Below are 27,144 nucleotides of genomic sequence, written 5' to 3' on the forward strand. Positions count from 1 at the left end.
ATCTGTATAAGTTTAGAAGTTCTAAAAGCTAGTCATGACCTTGGTGTGTAGGTTTAGATAGTGTCCAGATTGGAATCCTGATGCTAAAGACTTAGTAAGAAAAAAAAAAAAAAGAGTTGAGAATTACTTAAGGCTATCTAGGTGCTGCAAGGGCAGCACAAGGACATCTGCCATTGCCCTGCAATGCAAGGTTTATAGAGAATTCAGAACTGCCATTGACTCAGATATAAAAAGAGTGAAAGACTTTTTAGCTGACCTCCAAGAATACCTAACCTCCCTCTCAGAGGTAGTCCTTCAGAATAGGAGAAGATTAGACCTGATATTCCTTAAAGAAGGAACCTGTGTGCTACACTGAAAGAATGTTGTTTCTATGCAGACCATACAGGATTAGTGAGAGATAACATGGCTACGCTCCGAGAACGCTTGGCCCAGAGACAGAAGCTGTTTGATTCCCAACAAGGCTGGTTCGAGGGGTGGTTTAACCGATCCCCTTGGTTTGCTACCCTGGTGTCCACCTTGATGGGACCCTTAATCATCCTCCTCCTAATCTTCCTCTTTGGCCCCTGCATTCTAAACAGATTGATGCAGTTCATAAAGAACAGACTCTCAGTCATTCAGACGCTTGTTCTCACCCAACAATACCAGAGGGTAAGACAACAGGAAGAGATTCCTTAGAATTCGATTTGAGTAAAGGATTTTACTCAAGTCTAAAAGAAAATGGGGGAAAATGAAAGACCCACCCCATGAGTCTTAACTCAGAGTTGCAACAGGCTTGACCGAGCCCAGGCACGCCCAGATACCTAGGGCCGAGTCACCGTGAAAACTAACAGACCATAAAAGGAAAGGAATGCAGAACAGACCAGGAGTACCACTCACAGGCCACCTGGCAGGAAGAGATAAGCCCCCAGCCCCCGACATCCAGGACACCCCAAACCTGCCAATGTGTGTAGCTATACCTTATTACCTCATCATGTGAAATAGCCAATCATATGTGAACATGTCTATGTGCCTCGTTTGAATCCACCAATCCCCGTAACTATGCATCTGCTTCTGTACGCCCGCTTCTGCTTCCCCAATCCCTATAAAAGCCCCATGCTGGAGCTGCTGAGTGCGCAAGTCCTCCGAAGAGACTGTGTGCCCGCAGGTACCTGTGTTTTCCAATAAACCCTCTTGCTGATTGCATCCGAGTGGACTCGGCTCGGTCATTGGGCGCTTGGGACTCCTCCTGAGGGAAAGGTCCTCTCTGGGGGTCTTTCAGCGCCATTTTCCTTTTCTATATACCTCTAAGGAATTCAAACAGATCACAGTTCCCTTTGGAAACTGTCTGTTCCTATCCTGTCTTCTGTATCTTGACAGAACGGAAACTCCTCACGGGCACAGCTGTTCCTCTGCTCCAAACTTGAACTTGTCCATGATAAATCCTCCATAAAAATTCGAGAGAAAAATCGGACAGATGCTTCTAGCGACTGCCACATTTCGGCTCACATTTAAGCTCCCATATTAGAAGCCATCCAGTGACTTCGTTCCACACAGCGCATGCACAGTGAGTAGTCACAAGTACTGAAGAACCGTAGTATTCTAAACCATAGTATTCGTTTCTCTGGTTCTCACCGAAATGCTTCAAATCAGCTTTCCTAAGGATGGGGGTGCAAACTTTTCTGCCTTTCCCCGCCTCCGCCACCCCATTTGCAGACACCTGCTCTCAGGAGGATTCCTTGGAACCTGGCCTCTCTTTGGAAGTCTCGCTGGCAATAATGAATAGTTTGCAACAATGGCCTGGTCCTGGGACCTTGGCAGCAGATTGCAAGCCAGATAGGCAGAGGAGACTTTGCACTTTTGTTTTTATCCTCCCTGCAGGCACCAACTTCTCTTCTGTGGACTCCTCTGGGCTTTGGGCTGACACACAGGGTTCCATTTTCAGCCTAACAAAAGACTGAGCCCAGAAGGAATAGGTCATTTGCACTTCCTGCTTTCCCTGCAGGCCCTCTGTTTTTTTGTTTCCTAGAACCTGGAGGGAGTTGGCAAACACCTGGAGGCCAGGGAGAAGAAGTTCTCTGATTGTCCTGCCCGATGAGAAGGTAGATACGGATTTCAGTCTAAATGTCAGCAGCAGACTGTGTGGAAGACAATAAGAAAGTCAATGTCACTGTTTATTGTTGTGTCATTAAACTGCCGAGATAGAGTTATCAATCCTTTTATAGGGAGGATGGAAGCGTTTGGGGCTTTACAAAGGTATACTCAACTTCAAGAAATCATATGTTACATACACAGGGTGTGTTTTCTGAAGATCATAAATTATGAAGTAAGCACTTCTTTTGAAAATCTTTTATGAATATGGGTGCTTTACCTTTGAGTTTGGGATTACGGATGTTCGTCAGCTACAGTTACTTTTGGAATCCATACTCCACAGAGATTTTACTAATGCTGCTGCACCAGTAAGCGAATTGACTGAAACTCTGTATCTGGTAATTGGCGCTGCTCTGAAACCCACCCTGCTCCTGTCCTGGGCCTCCTTATGACTCCACAGATAAGGGACATTAATTCTTGGCACTTCAGTTGATCTCTCCTGAGCAGTAGAGTTGGGGCAGAGTTCTGCTTCACCCCAGAGCCCCCCCCCCCCCTTTGCTGTACTGAACTAAGGGGTAAACCTGGTTTGTCATTGGGAGAAATCCTGGCACTCTAGTTCTCCCCCAGAGAACTGAAACAGCAATTCACTGAGGAGAGAAAGCAGAGAGAGGTCGATCTTCAGCACAAAAGAGTCAATATAAGTGTGCAAATAAACAAGGTGTGAAGGAGGGCAATATACACACAACTACATACATATTCACATACATGTACAGATTTGCATATACAAACAAATACATACACACATACTTATACATAAAGAGACATGCATACAGACATGCATGCATGTGTGCATGCAAACACACACACACACACACACACAATTGGGAGAGGAGGATGGAACAGAGTTTTATGAAATCCAGAAAAAAACCCAGTTCCTTCTTTTCTTGGAGATATCAACATCAATGGCTACTATGCCCTTCTCTGTAAGGCTCTCCAGTTTCACATTGGAAGACCTAATGACTCCTGTGACTGTGTCTCATGTTAGGGCTTAGCAATATGTGAGACTAACTGAGCCCATAAGCACCAAGAGTGATCTAATCTGGTGAATATCCTCATGAGAAGGCAGATGCTCTAAGGCTCTGTCTACACAGAAGCAAGGCCAGGTGAGGGCACAGAGTGAGGGCAGCCACAGGAGAAAGCCCGGCTGCCAGCATTTTCATATTATGCAAGCAAATGTTTCTCTTTGAGCCAACCAATTTATGGCATTTTATTACAGCATCCCTACCAGACTGGTCTCTGCGTTATGACAGGTCACAAGCGAGCATTAAAGTAACCCCCAATGTCACCCCTCTCTGTAGTTGCAGTTGGTCTCTGGATCAGCACCACAGAGCACTAGCTATGACATTCTCATATACACTGCATTTTACATTTTAACCAAATTTCTAACTCTCAGGAGTCTAGTGGAATATGACAAATTTAGACTGGCACTCCTGAAGTAATGTTTTTTGGAGAGCATTCAACTGTGATAAGGAGTCCAAAATATGTCCTGCCACGCTGTCGTTTTATTGGTGATGTTTTAAATCCTGACCCCCAACTAAATGCTTCAGAAAGGCCACTTTCCCATAACTCGGGGTCATGATAGGTTCATTCTTAGGTTCCCGGAGCCCCAGAGGTAAAATACAATCCCATTTATGAAGAGAATAGTTTAGACACTTCTTTGAAGTTGGATCTTTGACTATTCTGCTCACAGAAAAGAATAAAAGCTAAAAGGATCCATGAACGGCTCCTCTTAAACACGTTATCTTCATTCAGCTCCAAACTCGGGCTTGAAGTTTTCCATTCTTATGAGGCTAGTTGCTTTCTCTGTGTTCCCTCAGGTGACAGCTCAAAGCGAGAGTGGCAGAGTTTCTCTCCTTGTCCAATTCGTTCCCATGGTTGAATATCTGCGCTCGTCTGGCAGCGCCTTCTCCTAAGCAACCATCTTAACAGCAGCTTGAACACGACCCCGCACTCAGATAGGTGCTAGACCAAGGCAGTGTTAGCGGAGTCTGCACATTCCATTGTGTAAACGTTTGCACAAGCCATTGGGTAAAGATGATAATTATAGCTAACCAAATATCTGAAGAGAACATCTCATGGTTCACTAAAAGAACTTCATAAACACCACTATGATCAGTAAACCGCTCCCTGAAGAATCCTATGGGATTGAGCCTGAAAATGATTTACGCTCAGCTACAGATGTGCATAGTTGAACAATGTTGCCCATCTTAGAGTTGTCTCTATACAAGTTTAAAATAATAGAATCTAACGACAGACCATTGTCTCTTCAAATCCAGCCCTCTCAGTGACACGAATAAGGCATATCTCAAAATAACATTAGAGTAAGTGAGGTTTGAGCCTCTTTCCACTTAAAAGTCTGCTTTGCATATTACCGTTATATACAAATGCAGAGTGATAATACAGTATGAAAATGATAAAATACAGGTTATGTCTTCAACACAACAATCCAATACAGGTAATAGCATTCTCGCTTGAAAGATGACAAAGCAGAAGTAACGAGAATTAATTTGTCCAAGATGTATGAGTTCTTGTCAACCTAATTCTAAGATTAAAGACTGAAATCTAAACCCCTTCATCCTACTCCCTGAGAACATTGTCTGCTTGGCATAGACTGAAGACCTAGACACAATTACAGATGATGTCAGCAAGCTGGCAGTTAATTCTGGTCCAGGACCTTGTTGTCCTTGTGTTACATGTTCTTAGCCTGTCAATAATAGACTGGTAATTGACTAGACAACATTTGGCTCCATTTAACTTGTAGTCGTGCAGTGGTGTACTTTCAGAGCCTCAGATTTACATAATAGTTCTCTTGCCAACAACAGTGAATCATAAGTGGAATTTACTATTTACTTCCCTCTATGTTCTTTTCATATTAAATGTATTACAAATGTGGGGGAAATATGGCCTCAGAAAGGCCTAATTTGGGATCTGAGAAACCCAGGCTCTTTTATGGAAATGAATTCATAACCTGTGTGACTTGCATGCTTTTAAAAAGCCTTATTTGAGGTTTTATATTGGTCCTATCAATTGAAAAAAAAAGAAAAGAAAACATCTTTCTCAACTGATTCAGTCTTTATATGGTCAGCCCATCAGTTGCCATAGCACTGATTGTCATGTCGAAATTGCAATTAGTAACACTCAGAGCTAATCAGGAAAAAGGCCAATGGAGGCTGTGTCCAGGCCTCGGTAACCCATGACTACTAGGCTAATTGAGCAATAGGAAGCTTAATTTCAAGAGACCTGGTTTCAGGCTGCAGCTTTGCCTCTTACTCTGCATATATGGGCCATTTCTTGACTAGAATGTTCATTTTCAAACTTGATTTCTTGATTGAGGAGTCCCGTGGAACAGTTGCCTGTCCTAGTTAAGACAAACTCATTAACATCACTATGCCTAATTCCAGTTAGCTGTAGCGCAGGACGCTATGGCTGCCTAACTCAAAGACACTTCTAACACATGGCCACCAAACACATACTGTTGCTTTTAGTAGAAAAAGACATTGAGGTGAGCATTGAAGAACAAGAAGTTAAATGTGACGAAATGAATATAAAAACTGGGAAAAGAAGGTGTTATGAATACATGGACAAGGGGGTAGAAAAACAAAGATTGCATGCCATGAAAAATAAGGTGCCCAGGTCAGCCAGAGAAAAGTGCACAAAGTGATGGAGGATGGGTAGTAAACCTGGAGCTACACTGTAGAGGATGCTAAAGGTTGAAAGGCCAGATGCCACACTTAGGTGAAAAGGACTGAAGAGCTTAGCTGGAAGCAATCGAGGTGTGATTGGCTTAAAAAGAAGCCTCCTGACTTTACAACCACAACTGTTCCCCTTGGTCCTGGGAAAGCTGATGCCCCAGTGTAGGGGAATGCGGGGGTGGGTGTGGGGGGTGGGAGGATGGAATGGGGGCTTTCCTGAGGGGAAATCTGAAAAGGGGATTTGAATGTAGATAAAGAAAACAACCAACAAAAAAATGAAAAAAAAACCTGTTTTCATGAATTTAATTTTTAGAACTGTTATACTATGTCCCATCACATGATCACCAGGCACCTTCGCTTCTAGGTCATACAAAACACCAAGTCCCAATGTCACATCTTGGCCAAGTGCAGCTGCTGTCTGAATCGCTTCTGTTCTGTTTGTCTACAGTCGATTGTGAACCGTCCCTCAATACCATTTCCACCAGGAAGCCTCCTTTAGGAATATAGATCTCTCTGGATTACTTTATTCCATTTCTAGATACTCCACCCTGCATATCTAGTTCTTAAAAATAGTATCCTGGAGGAATTATCATCAACCTAAGAATAAGAAAATAGGTGTCCTGGCCGCAGGCTGCTACAATTTGGACTGTGCTATTTAATGTCACTGGTTTCTTTCTAGGTTAAATGGTTTGTTAATACTCAAACTCTAAAGACGTTTGAAATCATTCATTCAAGTAGTGAAGTAACAGGAACTCCCTAGATGAAGCTTCACCACCGCAGCGACTGAGGCTACATGGGTGAACAAAACAACAAAAACAAAACAAACCCAGAAATGAAAAAAACCTCATCTATACATGTTAACTACCATCTGTGTATTTATGGTATGATTCTCTCCCTGAAGTGGAATAGTTCTCCAACTATGACCTTCATTAAATCGCCTTTAGGCCTCCACAAACAGATATCTGTGTTTCTTACAGGAGAGGCATGGGAAACTTTCATTTTTGAGGTGTTTTTCTTTTTACTGGTGAGGCTGATATAACAGTACACAAGACCCATGCAGAGAATTTGTTCTAACAAATTGGTTTTCACACTGCTGTACTGACAGTGTTCGGAAAGATATTTATGGAATAAGAAATAGGAGGCAGATGGTCAAGGGATGAAAAGACCTACATGTTTCCTTGAGTGATTTTGTAGATGCAAAGTCACAATTCTACTAAGAGGCAAATGAATTCATGTCCACAAAAAGGTCCAGATGACGATCCAGTTGCATCCAGAGGAAAATGGAAATATGTTCAACTAACAGGAAGGGGGAGGGACTAGAAAAATAAACTTCGTGGAGTGTTTTGGTTATTTCTTAAGAGACCAAGACAAATAAAAAAATGTCCCTGGGGCTAGAGCTGGGATTACAATTTAGTAGACGACTTGAAGTCCTCAAGTCAATTCTCAGCAGGAAGGGTAAAATGTACCAGACATTTTTCTTCTTCTTTTTTTAAAAGATGATTGTGAGCCACTATGTAGTTGCTGGGATTTGAACTCAGGACCTCTGAAAGAGCAGTTAGTGCTCTTAACTGATGAGCCATCTCTCCAGTCCCCGGCATTTTTCAAAATATCTTAAGAATATGTCTAGATTGGATCTACTTAATCCAGAGTGAATTCTTTTAAAGTGTATTTTATTTATGTTTTGAGGGTCTCGCTGAATATCCATGACTAGCCTTGGAACTAGATATGTAGATCAGGCTGTCCTGGAAGTGTCTCAAATACCGAGATTAAAGGTATGAGCCACCACATCCAGTTTATGATTTTTTTTAATTTAATGTTTTAATACATTTTATAGATTCACAAAGACTACAGCATTTACAATTTGGTATAAAATTTAATTTCTGAAAATAGCTAAAAGGAGAGGGGAGGTCTTACATGTATCTCGGGTTTGCCTGCAACTCAGTAATCCATGCTATCCTTGAGCTCAAAATGAGCCTCAGCCTGTCTTAGGCGTCCATGAGCTTGTGATTCCAGACTCATGACCACCCCTATTATAAATACCACATATTTGCCAAATCTGTCAGATTTGGGTGATTTCGGTGGTCAGTCTTTTTGGTGGAAAACATGTACATTTTTAGTTAAGGCATTTAGTTTTTAGTTTGACTGATAGGTCCCCAAAGTAATCCAGAGTAAGAGTTTAAACACCATTTCTACAAGGGACTAAGGTGACAGTATTTAACAGCGATAACTGTTAAAGTGTTGAGGGTCTCTCTGTGCCATCACTAGCCTGGGACTAGAATAGAGAGCAGGAAGTATCTCAAGTGCTGGGATTAAAGGTGAGCCACCATGCCCAGTTTGTGGTGAATGTTTTATTTAATGTTTTAATACCTTTAATCAGTCAGGTAAAGTCAAAGGCCTGTGGTGTTTGCCTCTAATCCCAGCATCCACTGGGAGAAGCAGGAGGTTTGCAAATTTGAAGACAGCTTGACCTACATGCCCAGTGAATTTCAGGCCACCCTGGCTGCCAAGGGGCACCGTGTTAAAACAACGAAACTAATTTTAGTACACCTGATATCTTAATTTATTGAATTAATTGACAACTGAATGTAAAAATGTACCATATACAGATTTCTTCAAAACATAAGCCATAGCCCTATTCTCTTAAGCCCAGCAGTTGGGAGGCAGAGGCAGGTGGATCTCTGAGTTCGAAGCCAGCCTGGTCTACAGACTAAGTTCCAGGGCTACATAGACAAACCCTGTCTCAAAAAACAAAAACAAAGCCAAGGGGCTGGAGACATGGCTCCGTGGTTAAGAGCACTGACTGCTTTTCCAGAGGTCTGGAGTTCAAATCCACATGGTAGCTCACAACCATCTGTAATGTCTCTCTGGTGTGTCTGAAGACAGTGACAGTGTACTCTAAAAAACCAAGAACAAACCAAAATATAAGCTATGATGTTTTTGGATTTTTTCCAAGTTAGAGCTATGAAAATTATGTATTGGTCATAAAAAAGGCAGTATTCAAAGTATAAAACTGGCAAGAATTTTGTTTTATACATTTCTAGTGCTTAGTCTTCAAAATTCTGAATGCATTTTATTTATACAGAGAACATTGGTTACAATGCTAAACTTTAATTGATAATGCTTGTGTTTATTCAGAATCAATGACATTTTGTCATAGGACAGTACCCTGCGCCCAATGTCTACATTGGTTTAATTGTGCTGGAATTAATTTTAAAAATAAGAAACATTAAAATTCAACTTCGAAGACGCAGAGTAGGAAGACTGCTCAGTGGGTAAAGCACTGCCCCTGTGTATCAAGTTTGATCCCAGGGTAGAAGGAGAGAACCAACTCCTGCGAGTAGCCCTTTTGATCTATATAGTCCACAACTATAAAAGTCACACACACACACACACACACACACACACACACACACACACACACACATCTAAATAAAATGTATTTGTTTTAAAAGTTCTCATTTTATGTAGCTCTGGTTGGCTTGGAACTCAATATGTAGGACAGGCTGCCTTTGAATTCAGTCTTACAGTACTATACTGGGAACCCCGTCCCCCCCCCCCCCGTCTTATTTACACACACACACACACACACACACACACACACACACACACATTATATATATAAAATATATGTACATTATATATGATATGATATACAGTTTAGCTGGGTGTGGTATTGAGTCCCAGTACTTGGAAGGCATAAGCAGAGGATCTCTGAGAGTTGGAGGCCAGCCCAAGCTCCAGGACAGTCAGGATTACATAGAGACCTTGTCAATCAATCAATCCAATCCCAACTACCTATATGTGTACGATAAAAGTTAAATGAAATCGATTCATCCATACTCTGCAGTCATACTTTTTAGTTAATTCCACTTTAGCATTTATGTCGCTTAAAATTCGTAAGAGGAGGGAGGAATGATCACAGCCTGCACACACAGAAGACACCGGGAGGATCCTGGACCTAGTAACAGTTTGAACATGCCAAAGCGTTAATTTATCTTTGCGAGAATTATTTTTTAATGTTTTTAAGATAGTTTAAGGGACAAATATCAACATTTTACCTCAAAATCTTGAATAAGATTTAAAATATTTCAAATATTCTATGCTAAACGAAATCAGCTGTGTAAACACACGTATCAGTAATTAAAACATTAAGCCTTAAATCAGCTTCCGGTTGGCGGTTTCCCGCAGGTGAAACGCAATGAAAACCGCCCCCAATGAGCCGAGACGCTGATGCTGCCCGTAACCATAGTGAAGTCCGATCGGCCATTTTTAATGAGGTCAGTTCTAATGTATCCGGCGACCGCAGGAAGGGAGAGAGGGGGGCGGAACGCGGGGGAAACTCGACCAATAGGATCATGGAAAGGAATCCCACTGTCAGTAACTAGGCGCGTAAAGCAGAGCGCACGGCCGGGGGCGGAAGGTGCAAGATAAATTAGTCCGGTCTCAGGAAGCAGTTTCTGCGGCCTAGCGGAACTATGGATTTCTAGCAGAAAGATTTCGGTCCGGAGTTTGGTGTCTGCTTCCGTTACAGAGCGGAAGTGTGGTTCACCAGAGGACGACCCTTGGACGAATTTACTCTCCGCTAAACGCTCGGCAGGAATCATGTCGAGTTTGGCGGTCAGAGACCCAGCCATGGATCGATCACTGCGTTCGGTGTTCGTGGGGAACATTCCGTATGAGGCGACGGAGGAGCAGTTAAAGGACATTTTCTCGGAGGTTGGTTCAGTTGTCAGTTTCCGTCTCGTCTACGATAGAGAGACAGGAAAGCCCAAGGGTTATGGCTTCTGCGAGTACCAAGACCAGGAGACTGCGCTTAGTGCCATGCGGAACCTCAATGGGCGAGAATTTAGTGGGAGAGCGCTTCGGGTGGACAATGCTGCCAGTGAAAAGAACAAGGAGGAGTTAAAAAGCTTAGGCCCGGCAGCCCCCATCATTGACTCACCCTATGGGGACCCTATTGATCCAGAAGATGCTCCAGAATCGATTACTAGGGCAGTCGCCAGCCTGCCCCCAGAGCAAATGTTTGAGCTGATGAAGCAAATGAAGTTGTGTGTCCAAAACAGTCACCAGGAAGCTCGAAACATGCTACTTCAGAACCCACAATTGGCGTACGCTCTGCTGCAGGCACAAGTGGTGATGAGAATCATGGATCCAGAGATTGCACTGAAAATTTTGCATCGTAAGATCCATGTCACACCACTGATCCCAGGCAAATCACAGCCTGTCTCTGGGCCTGGCCCTGGTGGGCCTGGTGGCCCTGGTGGCCCTGGCGGCCCTGGCCCCGGCCCTGCCCCTGGCCTCTGCCCAGGACCTAACGTCATGTTGAACCAACAGAATCCTGCCCCTCAGCCTCAGCATTTACCAAGAAGACCTGTGAAGGACATTCCTCCTCTGATGCAGACCTCGATCCAGGGCGGAATTCCAGCTCCGGGGCCAATACCAGCTGCAGTTCCTGGACCTGGACCTGGTTCCTTAACCCCGGGAGGAACCATGCAGCCACAGGTTGGCATGCCAGTGGTTGGTCCAGTGCCCTTAGAGCGAGGACAGATGCAGATATCAGATCCTAGACCTCCAATGCCTCGTGGACCCATGCCTTCTGGTGGCATCCCTCCTCGAGGACTACTGGGAGATGCTCCAAATGACCCGCGTGGAGGAACTTTGCTCTCAGTGACTGGAGAAGTAGAGCCCAGAGGCTATATGGGACCACCCCATCAGGGTCCTCCAATGCATCATGGTCATGACAACCGTGGCCCTGCCTCACATGATATGAGAGGAGGACCGTTGGCAGCAGATCCCAGAATGCTGATTGGAGAACCCAGAGGTCCCATGATGGATCAAAGAGGTCTACCTATGGATGGTAGAGGAGGAAGAGACTCTCGAGGGATGGAGGCCCGGCCCATGGAAACGGAGGTCTTGGAGCCACGAGGAATGGAGAGAAGAATGGAGACCTGTGCAATGGAAACCAGAGGGATGGAAGCAAGAGGCATAGACGCAAGAGGACTGGAGATGAGGGGCCCTGGCCCTAGTTCCCGAGGTCCGATGACTGGTGGGATCCAGGGTCCTGGCCCCATTAATATGGGGGCAGGTGGCCCTCAGGGACCTCGACAGGTTCCAAACATTGCAGGAGTGGGAAATCCTGGAGGTGCCATGCAGGGGGCAGGTATACAAGGAGCAGGAATGCAGGGGGCAGGTATGCAGGGAGGAGGGATGCAGGGGGCAGGCATGCAGGGAGGAGGGATGCAGGGGGCAGGCATGCAGGGAGGAGGGATGCAGGGGGCTGGCATGCAAGGAGCCAGTAAGCAAGGTGCGGGCCAGCCTAGTAGTTTTAGCCCGGGGCAAAGCCAGGTAACTCCTCAAGATCAAGAAAAAGCAGCTTTGATCATGCAGGTTCTTCAGCTGACTGCAGATCAGATTGCCATGCTGCCTCCTGAGCAAAGGCAGAGCATTTTGATTTTAAAGGAACAAATCCAGAAATCTACGGGTGCTTCTTGAAAGGTTTTCAGCTAAGAAGTACTTAGTTATTCCTTCAGGGTTTACTCTGTGGCATGAAGTGGGTGCAAAAAGCTGTCTTCTGTGTTCGCACACTTTAACCATTTAAGGTTTCCTTCTCCCCAGACCTTAAATCTTATTTCTAGTTTTGTTACTTTCTGTTTTCCTTTTTATTTTTTGATTGAGGGGAGGGGGTGGAGGGGGGGGGCCTGTTTACTTTGTCACTGTTGACTCTACTGGGTACCCTAAAAATGACTACATCATACAAAATAAGGTTATGAGGAAAATGCGGCAATAATTTGCACTTTTGTTAACTGTGTTTTAAAAATACTGAGTAAACTGGGAACTACATAAAAATTGAAAGTGGCTTGTTACAGTATTGATATACTAAGATAGTTTAAAGTTCTTTGGTTGTATATTGAACTGAATGTCAGAATGTTAAGGTACACTTTTTGGTAAAAGAAATTACTATATTTTGGAGGCAGCAGAGTACTGTAGTAAGGTTAATGTTTAGTTATTTTGGAATTATTTTGAAATATTGGAGCTAACAGTTTGTGGTGTAGATGTGTGTTTTTTTAAAGCATTGTTATCTGTAAAAAGATAATTTTCATTTATCTGACTTTTTTTTTTTTGAGACCATTAATATTCTTGCCTGATCCCAACTGGTAATTTTGCAGGATAGTTGTAGTGTCAGCTGAATTACATAAAACCTCCTTCTTATACATTTCTCTAAAAAATTCTTAAGGCCCAAGTCTGGTTGTAAGTAGTTTTTTCACATCCTTTTAAAGAATCAGACATGAGGTTTGACTTTCTTGAGTAATGGAGGTTTTTGGGGTTTTTTTGTTTTTGTTTTTCAGTAAAGCTCCCAAGTTCTTGATAACCTACTATCCATTCACAGATGGAATCCATTAGGTCAGCAAGAACCAGAAGTTAAAATCTTACTCTATGCCTTTTGATATGTCTTACAGTTTGATAACTTTCACAAACTACTTTTCTATCATCACCTTGCTAGAACTGGGGCCCAAGTGAACTGACAACTCTGCTCAGTTAACTTAATATGTTATTTCTCACAACTCACAAAAGCTCTTTGGTCATAACGTAGTTCCCATGAAGTGTGTTTGAGAATAAGGAATGTGGAACTTAATCCATTTCTTTTAGAGCTACTGTATCATTTTCAATCAATGTGGCACCTGGACACGGTGTCATATTTAGATAATGAGCAGAAACAAGCACAAGCTCCCACTTGACCAAGTGGCATTCCTCTGTGGAAAAATAAATACCCACCTACAGAGGGATGAGCAGCCTTAGGGAGGGAGCTGACCCAAGGTTGTTTTCCCTTGCAAAGTTTGAGCATTTTTGAGTGTACAGAGTTTTCATTCCTAGGCTATTTTCCAGCCATTTAGTTTTTGTGCTAGTGTTAGACTCCTGTGGTTTCCTCTGCCTCCTATGCTGAGGTGGGTTTGTGGTCTGTACCTTTGTGCTAGTTCTGACTAATTCCAATTGCTTGCTTCTTTCGAGACTGCAGTTGCTAGCCCAAAACTTCTTACAGTCTTTGTTATAAGAAAATCTCTGCATTGTTTCATGAAAATTAAATAAAAAGGTTATATAATTAAGGTATTTTGTACGTTTTATTTAATACATTGGGAAATAACTTTTTACGAGATACATGCATGCATACATCTGTAGAAAAAAGTGAAACTAGGAAACCGATGGATACCTTTAATTATTGTATATGTAGTTCAACAGTTGGAATACGAGGAAGATACTGCTAGTCCGTTGTGACACCTCCCACATCAGACATGGGTGTCCTTTGGAATACTGTGTTCAGGTTTCTTAAGCATTGACAGCATTGTACTAGAAAGGATTGTGGTCACTTTACTGGAGGGATTGTGTTTACTCAGAGCCCCAAGTTGTAATAGGAAACGGCGTGGGAAACACCTTACTCATTTGAGTGTACACTGCAGTAAAACAGATGGAAAGGAAGGGTAAAACATCCAGTTTTAGTTGGAAAAGAAATTTCATTAAGAGCAAATTTATCCTCAAAGGACTTAGATTCATCACAATACATAACAGCTCTTTGCATTAAGATACAAATTAGAAAAAAAGCACTTGTATTCTTCAAAAAAAGGACTTCAGGGTCCTCCTTGGCTATGTGAGGGGTTGTTTCTACCCAGGGCCACATTAGTCAAAATACTTTCTCATTTCTAATTAAGAACTTAATTCTGGTATTGATACAGAAAGTAAAGGGCCTTGGTTGATTTATAGGAGACTAGTTCAAACTGTATCTGGTACACGAATTTGTTCACAGTATCACTGAAGGTGACGGAATGTGACACTGATAACCAAACTTTCTTTAGGGCTTTTTACTCTCAGGCATTACATGCTTTGAGGGATTATATCATGATTGCCTGTCACTAAGTATCTTCACAATAGCCTTTTCCTTCCCCTGTTACTAATGAGTGCTGCACGGGTGTGATTTTCTAGAGCTTGTACATTGGTATGGAAGGGATACACTGATTGGCTCTGGCAAAGGTGAGCTAGTCTAAGTGAGATTGTTCCGGGACTGGAATTTTATTGGTAGAAAACATTTCTGAAAATGTGTATCCCAGCTTGCAAATCTTGGTTTTCCATGCTGTGATAGAACATTAAGAAAGCTTGCAGAACCTCATTTCCTATGGTGTGTCGGGCTTTTCTCTTAGGTCTAATGATGTCTTAGGACAATTAGGAGCAGCCACCTACTGTGATAGGGAAACTGAATTTGCGGTCACATCTGAGTCCTCACAGAGAATGTTAGCCCCTGCATTATTTCCCTAGCTAATCTAAACAGACTTCTTCAGTTGAAACGTGTTACTCTCATCGGGGTATTAATCACAAACGGCAAGAAGTGATTTCTATTGAGGAAATCATTAATATATTAAAGCTATGTCCGTAAGTGATATTTAAGTATACATTCTTGATGTATAGTATTTTTAAATACTTATTTTAGATCTAGCAATAAGATCTTGTTATTCTTTTGTGTATATGTAAACACTCTGAAGTGCTTACTGGCTTGAAACTCTTTGAGACAAGTTCACACTATCAAAAAGTAAAAAAAAAAAAAAAAAAAAAACCAGTAAAAACCATACATTGTAAGTAGTAGGGTAAGAGAACCCAAGTAGTTACCAACTGCATAGGGAAATATTTCTTTATAACTGACTTGACTTAAGGCCTAAAGGTGGGTAATTCAATAGGTGGTATAAAATACACTAACTCTGATTATAAATACTTTAATGATTCAGTATGTATAAAATTTATATGCATTTGGAATGAACTTCAGACTATCCAAAAATTGATTTTTTTTTCCTTCCTAAATCTGCTAGGTTAGTGATTTGTGGTCTGCCTCAGTAGAATGAATAATACTGTAGACATAGAGAAATGAAAACTGTTTCTTTCTAACCATGGTGTCTCTCTTAATTAGCTGTTTTAACCAGAATTCTGTCATTACATGAAAAATCTATAAAAGCGTACGGACCATTTTACGCACACATCTGACCACAAACCTCACCTTACTGCCTGCAGTTAGTGTGAAGCAACTTAGACCAATTTTAGAATCCATTTACAAGCTTCTTGTGGGCATTAATAAGGTTTCAAATTAATCTTCCTCAGAAAAAAATTAATTGGCAATAACTCAGTTTTCAACTCCCTTCGTCTTAAGCATTAGCTGTAATAGAACTTGAAATGTGTATCAATTTAAAAAATAGCACGCCTGAGTTAATGTAATGGGACTTTATCGGCCTTGCATAGGGTATTAACATTTATAAAATAATACTTTATATCATAGGTAACATTCTCACGTTAGATCAATATAATAGCATCCAGCATGACTAAAATATTGATAGGTAGAAACAAAATTAATTGCCCATTAGAATTTACCTCATTGCTTTAAGCCGATACCTAACATGATTAACTTTTTAGTCAGTGATGAGAGAAAAGGGGCTCCATCCCGTCTTCTTGTCAGCAACAGAGAAAAATGTGCTAGTGAAACACCTGGGATAGTTACTGAGTTTATTACCAAAACTTTGTCTTTCAAAACCTTCAGGCACAAACTATTGAATTGGTAGCCTGTCGGCCAATTGAACCTGCACACAGGTTTTGCTCAAAACATGTTATTTTGAACGTGTATGTTTTTCCAGTCTTGTGACAGATTCAACCTCTTCCTTGAGTTACAAGGAGTTACAAGGCTGCCAATCGATCCCTGTAATACTTGGGACTTAACAACTGTATTCTTTAGTGGAAATACATGGCTATTAGGGTCCATTAGATTCATTAGTGTCTAATTTGACCTGTATGAAATAAGAACTTGTTTGGCAGGTAGGTGGCTTATCAAGGTTATTCCTGTAAACACAACCAACAAAATAGCCCAAAACAAACCAAAATGATCGCAAAGGCTAAAAATTGTCAATATTATAGATTTTCTATATTAGCCAAAGAAATCCCCACAAGGCCTGCCCAATAATACATACTGTTCTCACAAACCTTTTGAACCTTTAATAAATATTTACCCCAAATACCTATATCTTTTTTAAAAAAATATTTTTTACGTGTGTGTGTGTGTGTGTGTGTGTGTGTGTGTGTGTGTGTGTGTACATATGGAAATCAGGACAATCTGCGGGAGCTGTTTCTCTTCTACCGTGTGGAACCCAGGGATCAAACTCAGGCAGTCAGCCTTGGTGGCTAGTGGCTTTACCCAGTGAGCCATGTCACTGGCCCACTTCCTTTCTTTTGATTTGTCAAGCGTAGTTACCTTCTCTGAACTTAAGTATTTGCTGGGGTTGAGCTGCATTCTTCCATCCTTTACAGAGCAGATTGATCTGTGTATACAGGACACTTGATGACTGCCATTCATGAGGTACTCATTATTCCCCTGTTACAGTTATATCAACTGTGTTGCCCCCAAATGCCTATTTTATTTATTACTATAATATGCAGATGTGAACGTGGGCTGTAGTGGTACACACCTTTAATCTCAACATTGGGGAGGCAGAGACAGGCAGATCTGTGGGTTCAAGATGTTATATAGTCCTTAGTCTAGGTAAATAATGTATACGTAAACTATGCTGCAAAAACACATGATTATTTCTAAATCCATATGTGGGGGCTGGAGGGATGGCTCAGTGGTTAAGAGCACTGACTGCTCTTCCAGAGGTCCTGAGTTCAATTCCCAGCAACCACATGGTGGCTCAACAACCATCTGCAATGGGATTCGATGCCCTCTTCTGATGCATCTGAAGACAGCTACAGTGTACTCATAAATAAATAAGTTTTAGAAAAAGCAATCTGTATGTGTGTATGTATCACACATCAACTGTGTCTATTACATCAGTTGTGTTTTACTGTAAGTTCATACCTACTTGTGCTATTGATAATATCGATAAGACACAGGTATGTTGAATAAGTTTTGACCTAAAAGGTTATTTCTATGAAAACTTACAAAAGATTTTATAAAATTGGGCTAAAAATAAATGTTAAATTCCTCCAGGGGCGAGATCACTTTTTAATTACTTTAGCAGAGCGAGATAGCACATGCCTTTAATCCTAGCACTCTGGAGGCAGGGGTGGGCAGATGGATCTGTGGGTTGGAGGCCAGCTTGGTCTACACAGAGAGGTTTGGGAGGACAGTCAGAGCTACATAGTAAGGCCCCCGTCTCAAAACAAAACAAACCAACACACACACACACACACACACACACACACACACACACACACACACACACACACATTATTTGGGTAGGTAGTTGAATCTGTCTATCTGTCCCTCATTTCAATTGAAAGCAATTTTGAATTTTTAACAAATCATGTGAAACCTTCAGTTTTCTCAGGAAGTTTTCAGTTAATGAAAGGGAAAACCCCCTCAGGAAATTTTAGGGTTGGTATTAATCACCAGCCCTCCCTCTCCACAGGGATTACTCAGGAAAGACAGCAGCTTGTCACCTTTCTGGCCCTCCTCCCTCCTGCTATCCCTGGGGTTAAATGCTTCAGCAAATGGGATGTGTTTTAATCTCTCCCTCCTTTAAGTGGTCCTTGGATGGGCAGCCTGGGTATCACCTGGGGGCATGTTGGAAATGAAGAATCTTGCCTTTCATCTCAGATCTGCTGAGTCAGAATCTACATTTTAATAAAGTCTCTGGGGGGACCTATAGCTAAAAGTTTCCTAGGCAAAACACTGCCTAAAAGTAATTCTAAAATAATAAAACAAAGTACCATAAAGACTACTATTAGGAGAAATAGGTTTTAATTTACCCAGTAACACAGAAAATCAGATTAGGAGGGGAAAATCCCTCCCCTGTCAGAGGACTATGTAGAGGGGACATTTCAGCTAGAAACTATATTTGAACAAGTAAGCACATGAACAGAAACCCTGTTTGTTTATGATAATCATGTAAGCACTGGCCCTGATGAAAAACCCAACATAAAATCCACAGCTGACGTTGTTTCAGGAAGACACTTGCGTGTATTGAGCCAATGTATGTGACCCTTTCATTTTTCTCCTGAGCAGAGGGGAAGTTATATAAAAATTATGGAAATAATACATTTATATTTTATTATATATTATCACCTGAAACATTGTACATGAAAAGTTGTGATGGCCATGTTGTGCCTCCTCGGGATGGATCATATCTTTCATAAATTTATGTTATAATACCTTAATTTTCCTTCACTCCAGCAAGTCTTTACTGTTAAGATAAACTACCCACAAAAAATGCTGACCTCGTCTTAGCACATGACATTCCTCTTCCTAGGGGCCAGGGATATTTCCTAAGAGTGTTTCTCATACCTTATCCCCTAGGCAATGGGAGCATTTGCAAAACTGTAAGGTCATTTTGCTTACTATTCAGTGAGCATTAACTGTGACAGAAACCAATCACCAAGCGCAGTAAGTATTCTGAAGTATCAAAAGGAGCCGGCCAATACAACTTGAACCGTCCAAGGATCAGCCTGCTATCTGATGTAATCTCTAAACTCTATGTTGCAATTTGTGCCTTTCTTTTTTTTTTTTTTAAGATTTATATATTTATTACATATAAGTACAATGTAGCTGTCTTCAGACACACCAGAAGAGGGCATCGCATCTCATTACAGATGGTCATGAGCCACCACATGGTTGCTGGGATTTGAACTCAGGACCTCTGGAAGAACACTCAACGCTCTTAACCACTGAGCCATCTCTCCAGCCCCCAATTTGGGGCTTCCAAGGTAGTCTTTGAATCTTACATAATTAAGGGTATAAACTAACCAACCAACATTTGAAAATTAATCAAATTAGGGTTTTGGTTTTTCTCGAGGAAAGGTTTAGGTTGAGTTTAAGGGGTTGAGCTTAAAACATTTCCAGCAAATAATTTAAATTCAAAGCAACATCTAGCTGTTTTCAGTGCTTTGAATGGGAATGGCTTCCATAGGCTCACTTGTATCAGTGCTTGCCCACAGGGCATGGCACTATTAGGAGGTGTGGCTTTGTTGGAGGAAGTGTATCACTGGGGAGGTGGGCTTTGAGATCTTACAAACTCAAGGCTGGCCAGTGTGACTCAGTCCCCTGCTGCCGTCTGTGGGTCAGGATGTGTATGTAACTCTCTGTTCCTTCTCTAGCACCATGTCCACCTGCACGCTGCCATGCGTCTCACCATGATGATATTGCACTAAACCTCTGAAACTGTAAGTCATCTCCAATTAAATGTTTTCCTTTGTAAGAGTTGCCATGGTCATGGTATCTCTCCATAGTAATGGAAACCTAACTAAGCCAGTGCTGATGTCAAAGCCCCTTGGTGAGGCTGTGAAATGACCTGAGAACATGGGAATCATTACCCATGCTCATGTTCAGACTCTATGTATTCCAGAACTAACCTTCAACTTTAAAGAAAGCTTCCCCGGGCCTTTGGGTGAGCTAGGTAGATGATCTCCTACCTATTTAGCCAACAAAGAAGGAGCCAGGAGTTTAGATTAGAAAACATTGCCCAAGTTAGTAGGAGGCCAAGCAGAGCAAACAGTCAGAAGGCAGATGAAATTTGTCAGCTTGGAGAGGAGTTTCAGAACTGAAATAAGTCTCGACTGAGAACATTCTAGGCCTAGATAAGATTGTACGGATGCTAGAAGCTTCCAGGACTAGGCCTAAGGTAGCAGATAGAGGCAGTAAACCTCCAAGACAACAATTACGTCAGGTGTATAAAAGTGACTTTTATATGTCACTTTATATGTGTATGTATTTTCACTTCTCTTGGGTATAAACCAGGAATGGGATTGTTACATCAGGTAAGAACTCCATAGTAAACTTTAGATGAACTGTCAGACTTCTTTTATGGTGGTGAGACGGGATCTCTCAAGGTAACACTGGTAGTCCTGCAACTCGGTGTGTAGACTAAGCTGGCCTTGAACTCACAGAGATCTGACTACCTCAGCCTGAGTGCTGGGACTAAGTTTCTATTTCTACCCATATGATTCACTTGCCACAAATAGAGCGATCAAATGGAGTAAACTTTTCTTAATGTTAGCATTTTTATTAGAGACAAGCAGATAATAAGATGGTGATGTCTTTAACATGTGAGAGAGATTATTTCTTTCATGATTTAAGAACTGACCTGAAGTAGAAATCAAGATGCAGTCCTAGAAGGAAAGGTTTTCAGTGATTTTTTTTTTCCAAATGCTTTTAGAAAGGGCAGGGAATTGCTTTCCTGGCTTATAACTGTACAGACACTGGTTGATTTTGAAGGGAACTGGAAGTGCTTTTTCAGGGACGATATACAGTGTTATACAGTGAGCGTGGTCTCCATCTGCATTCAAATTGTGCCTCTAGCACACAGTACTTACATGACTCATTTCAATGCCTTATTTCGATTCTGCACACTAGGATAATTACCACCCTCTGGAGTTGTGATGACTGTTTGAGAACACATTTTAAACCATGCCTGTGTATAATATGCTCTCGATGTGAGGTATATGATAGCTTTTGCTATTATTCCAAACACACACACACACACACACACACACACACACACACACACACACACATCCAGAGAGAGATGGGGGGATTTAGAAGGCATAAAAACAACATGAAAACAACATGAAATTTAAGCCAGGTCTCTTTGCTTCTCTAGACCTTTCAACATGGAAAAAAATCGGCACAACTATTTCCACCTCAAAAGTAAACAAGGATAACAAAACAACAACAAACATTCTAGGGGCCCCCTCCTCAAAATACTTAAAAAGAGCACATGTAAAAGGGAGATTTAAAAAAACAAACAAACAAACAGACAAGGTGTCAGGGTATTTTAAAGTAAAGTGGTCTGCATAGGGACAAAGTGGTCTGCATAGGGACAAAGTGGTCTGCATAGGGACAAAGTCAACAAGCCACTGTACCACTGTACTTACGAACTAAAGCTGAATTCTCTACAAGAAGAAAAGTAATGGAGTTAACAAGAGGGAAAGCAATCTGATAAAGCAAACCCCTTGGCAACCGACTCTGACCTAAGACGTTCCAAGCTCCTGCAATCTTGCTTTAGACAGACTAATAGAAATAGAATCAGGACTTGATCTAGCTTGAGCTCTCGTGGCTTATTTATTTCTCTGCCTTATGGCTTTAACCGCACAATAGAGGACAAGTTTCCAAAAAATATGTTTCTTTTGTCCAGGGCAAACTTTAATAACCCTGCAACAAAGTTAGAGGAAGTGTTTGCGTTTATTATAATACTGTTTATAGAGTGCATGTGTCTTAAATGCTTCTGTTATGAGTGCAGTGTGACATTTACTCACGGCTCCCTCTTTCCCTGTACAATGACACATATGTCTTTAGAATGAATGGGTCAAAATGTTATGGCCCAGTTAACCTTCACTTAGTGGTTCACACATAGCTAGCTGCGTTTCCGAACTGGACTTAAGGAAACAGTCCTACATATTCACACGCAGAGGAAAAGGCTGTTTATAGAATATTTACAGGCTCAACTGAGGACTTTTAAAGTAACATAAATCGTGTATTTATGCCTTTTTATAAACGGAAACTCAAAGCTACCATGATTCTGAGTTACATTGAAACCCAAATACCATCTATTTAGTGGAATTTCAACTTTAGGATTTCTTAATAAGTATACTTTAACAATAACAGCATTAATTTAATATATAAATTTCATCCTGGCATGGTGGGGCAAACCTTTACTCCCAGAACTCAAGAGGCAGAGGCAGGCACTACAGAGTGAGTTCAAGAGCAGCCTGGACTGTGCAGAAATCTTGAAAAAGACCAAAACCCCAACCAAATCAAACGAACCATTAAAAAGTAAACAAATTGAGAAAATATTCAAATGTAATTAACAAATCAGTGCCACGCACTGTATCTAGCACAGTGCAGAGTGCAGACATTGAAGATGGCAGTTATTTTATGCCTCAAAATCATTGTGGGTGGTTATTTAAAGTATTAGATGGGGACTATAGAGATGGCTCAGTGGTTAAGCACCCATATTGCTCTTGCAAAGGACTCTGTTTGGTTCACAGCAATAAATCCGGTGGCTCACAACTGCCAGAGAACTCCAGCGCTTGAGACCTGGCATCCTTTCTGCCCTGAAGGTGTCTGCACAGGACACACACAGTCACCCATGCATACACATAATAAAAATGATAAAGATAAATCATTCTAAAAGTCTTAGCTTGCCCAGCCAACTAGACAATTCCATCACTAATTGCGATATCAACAGTATTAAAACTGGCGGCCAAATGTCAAATAAACGAAACAATGAAATCTCTGGCAATCCCTTCCTTCCTTCCTCCCTCCATCCCTCCCTTCCTTTCCTCCCCCTCGTCCTCCTCCTCCTTCTTCCTCTCTCTCTCCCCCTCTCTCCTTCCTGTCTTCCTTCCTTTCTTTTCTTCTCCTCTTCCTCCTTTTTCTTCTTGTTTGTTTTATTCAACGCGGAGGTTTCCCTGTGTAACTGTAGGTGTTCTGGAACTCCCTGTTAGAGCAGGATGGCCTAGGCTTAGAGATCCACCTTGCTTTTGTCTTTCTGGGATTAAAGGGGTGCCCTACCACACCCATCCGGCTAGATCTCCTTTCTTTAGGACTGATTGGCTTTATCACCTGGAACAGAAATAAGCCACATACAACTAGGCTCTAATGGTCTACCTCTCAGAATTCCCTGTGGGTTCCTAAAGAACAAGAATTCCTGGACCTATATTGAATGCAGATTCAATATAGGGTGGCTAAGTCTGCTTATTGGTTTGAAACTCTAATCACGCTCACAGTAGAATGTCCCAGAAGGACTCTGTTTGCTCAGATGGAAGGTAAGTTATACAGTCGGCTTGTTTGGACGGGAAGCCACCCAGGTACTCCTTCACAGTGGCTTCTCTTGCTTGGGTTTGCAGGGAGCCCCAGTGACCCGCTTGTGAGGCTACTTGCACACACATACTGTACTTTAGATTTACCAAGGAAGGTTTAAGGTGGGAAGGTGAGACCTCTTCCTCCTGAAATCAACGCACGTCTCATTTTCTATCTTCTGCCCACTTTTCCTCCTCCTCTTCCCCTCTTCTTCCTCTCCTCTTCCCCCTCCCCCTCTTCCTCCTCCTCTCCCCTTCCCTTCTTTTCCTCTCCTACCTTCCCCTCCCCCTTTCTTCGCTGCAAAGAGCATAACATTCCTCTGAATTCCATCTGTAAGTGCTGAGGTCATTTTTTTTCCAGGCTGACTCTCAAAGTGAGTGTCTGTCTGAACACAGAGGATAAAAGTCAATTCTCCCCCCCCCATCCCAAACTGGCATTATCTTTGGATATCTTCACATATAAAATATCAAAGTAATTATAAATGGTATGGACTACTGGAAAAATAAATTAAAGTTTCACCCATAAGAGACTTTGTGATTGCTTTCTTCTAGACACTGGTTTTATATTTAAGGGTGCAGAATTCTTGTGTGTGTGTGATATGTTGCAGTCTGAATCAAATAAGTCCTTAAAGGGCAACTATATCTTTGTACAAAACAAACACACACACACGCAAACCTTATGGAATGAAGTATCCCTTAAAATTTTTATGTACAGAAGTGCCCGTAACAACACAGCACCCACATGTTCATGGACAGTGGTGTGGATACCCTGTGACTACCCACGGAGGTAGTACCGGACACGAATACAAATGAAGAATGCTAACTGCTTACCCTGCTCCCAACCCTGAACTCTCCGCAGAGGCTCCTCCCTATATAATCCAGACATTTTTGTCTCCCCTCTCTCTTCTTCTCTCTCTGTGCTAGCTCTTTCTCTCCTTCTTCCCCCTGCCCTCTCTTTCCCTTCCCATGGCACTACCCTGGCCTCAGTCCTTGAGGCCACTGAACTTGCCCTAGAGCAGCTTCCCTGAAGAACCTGAATTTAATATAACCTGATCTGGTTTGAATTGGCACATTTCATCAGCAGAGAAGTAACTTATCAGAATGTTCAGGGTTGGCGGCAGGGTGTGCCAGACAGGGCCTGAGGGATCCTGGGAGAGCCTGGAGGCTCTGCTTAGGTATGTAAGATAAGCATAGCAGTTCCATGGCCTGGGGTCTGAAGCTAAACACAAACTGTGTGTGGTTGTGGCATAGAACACAATGAACTGAAGCAGCCAGGCACAGGGACCTCATAGTGTATGATTCCATTCCAAAAGAAGAAGAAGGTGCTCTAAGACGGCAGGAGGTGGGGCTTTAGGTGACTCTAAGGAAAAACCATTGAGATCATCCCGAGACCAGGAAGGGGCCTTAACACAAGCGGAGTTTATGCAAGTGCCATTACTTGTGACGTTTAATTGAGATGAGTGGTTGTGGTTGGAATAATTTCCAGGATGTTATACACTAATAGAAAGGTTAGATTATTGCCTTGAAGTTCACTTATTTAAGGATGATCATTTAATTACATCAGGCCTGTGTCGGTGCCAGGATCTAAAAGGAGAAAATGGACAACTTACATTGATAAGACCTTGCTATCCTCTTATACCCTGTGTTGTCACCTAGATCTTAGTGAATGGTTTCTGGTAACTGTAAAGCACAGCAGGGCTTCATGGGGGGAAAAGTATCAGTGTGTGAAGTATCCCTGGGCAGACAATGATGCTGAGGAAGAAATGAGAGCACAACGCACTTCAGAATGGGTCTTGTTGACTGGCTCTCATTGGTTGGCTCTGCCAGCCTACTTTTTGATCATTCGTTGCTCAAGTAAACCATGAAATTGGGGTTCTATGTAGGTTTTTGTTTTCCTTTCAGATCACTAGTAATTTTTTTTTAATTAGAGAAGATATAATAACCAAACGCTTTGAAATGCTCATAATGTCAGGAAAAGTGCTACTTTCGGTTTTATTGTTGTCTTTTTGTTTCATTTTGTTTTAATGTTGTTGGTCTATCCATGTTTTCCAGCAGAACTTTCTGTGACTGGAAATCCTCCTGTGTGGTGACAATGACTGCCATGAGCCTGCACCATTGACATGTAGCTAGCTAGGCTTACAGAAGAAACCCATTTTTACATCAGCATCACTTAACTCAAATGTAAATTTAAGTAGGAAAGTGAGCTTATTTTATTGGGTAGTGCAAGCCTTTGGTGGCTTGTTGGTTTACTTGTTTTGGGGTTCTGGTTGTTTGTTTTTTGACAGAGTGTCATGCAGTACAGGTGGGTTTCAAATTCTCTGTGCAATTGAAGCTGGCCTTGAGCCCTTGCTCTTTCTACGTCTACTAACCGAGGTCCAGGTTGCAGGCGTGTGCTATTACATCTGACTGTATGGTAGACGCAAGTCACGGTGACTCTCTGGACCCTCATTCTCTCGCATGATCCCAGAAATGATGACTGATTGCTGAAATGGATGGAAGTGACAAGATCGGAGTGTAGAGCTTTCAGAGCAAGGATGGCAAATATTCACTGGCTCGTAGTTTCTAGAAGGAAATGGCTTTCTCTGGGAAGGAAACCTGACAAAGAATTCCATATTCTAACAGTCTTTGGAAAGTTCTTGTAAAAAACAATTTCAAGAAATCTGGATTCATCCCAAACCAGTAAACTTTAAATGCTGGTACACAAATATTTAAATACAAGAATTAAATACAAGAAATAGAAATCAAGGGGCCATGGTGATAGGCTACTTCCTCTTGATCTTGTAGTGGTTTGTACATGCTTTGGCCCAGGGAGTGGCACTACTAGAGGGTGTGACCCTGTTGGAGTAGGTGTGTTACTGTGAGTGTGGGCTGTAAGACCCTCATCCTAGCTGCTTCAAGGCCAATATTCTGCTAGCAGCCTTCAGATGCAGATGTAGTAGAACTCTTAGCTCCTTCTGCACCAGGCCTGCCTGGGCGATGCCATGCTTCCGCCTTGTTGATACTGGACTGAACCTATGAACCTGTAAGCCAGCCCTAATTAAATGTCATCCTTATAAGAGTTCCCTTGGTCATGGTGCCTGTTCACAGCGGTAAAACCCTAACTAAGACAGATCTTAACTTAGTGAATGCATCCATGTTCCAATCTCTGGTCTAGATGCTGCAGAATTCAGGACTTGGAGCAGCTAAAGCACCAGCTCAGGTAAACTAAGAAAGAATTTTCCTTTTTTATTTTAGACTTAATGGTGTTTAGTTTTTTTTTCCCTTTGTTAGTCTTGGCTTGAGAAAAACTGCTGTTTTATAGCATTTGACTTGTTGCTTACAAAGTCAGTCTCTTTCAACAAGGTCAGCAGGATATGACACAGTAACTCCTATCCACCCACTCCTGCTGTCAGTAAAAATGTCCTACCACACCAACTTACACATGGTCATTTCCAAGATGCTTTAGAATACCATGGCCTTATTAGAACAGAGACCTTTTAAGGCACTTTTATTCTTTCCAGGCAGTGTAATG

General features: G+C 41.9%; 2 protein-coding genes across 3 annotated transcripts in view; one reads left to right on the forward strand and one right to left on the reverse strand.

Moving 5' to 3' along the window:
* The window catches only part of Prkg1 (protein kinase cGMP-dependent 1), a 1,233,235-nt gene that overhangs the window by 536,740 nt on the left and 669,351 nt on the right, over positions 1-27,144 (reverse strand). The window lies entirely within an intron of this gene.
* Positions 10,353-13,919, forward strand: Cstf2t (cleavage stimulation factor subunit 2, tau variant). Its single transcript, NM_001107586.1, has one exon. The coding sequence runs from the start codon at positions 10,422-10,424 to the stop codon at positions 12,309-12,311; it is 1,890 nt and encodes a 629-aa protein (NP_001101056.1). The 5' UTR covers positions 10,353-10,421; the 3' UTR covers positions 12,312-13,919.

The sequence above is a fragment of the Rattus norvegicus genome, chromosome 1, assembly GCF_036323735.1.
Source record: "Rattus norvegicus strain BN/NHsdMcwi chromosome 1, GRCr8, whole genome shotgun sequence".
Taxonomy (NCBI): Eukaryota; Metazoa; Chordata; class Mammalia; order Rodentia; family Muridae; genus Rattus; species Rattus norvegicus.

Excerpts from the sequence above, each read along its gene's own strand:
- Cstf2t (NM_001107586.1), top strand. The coding sequence starts at position 10,422 with ATGTCGAGTTTGGCGGTCAGAGACCCAGCCATGGATCGATCACTGCGT.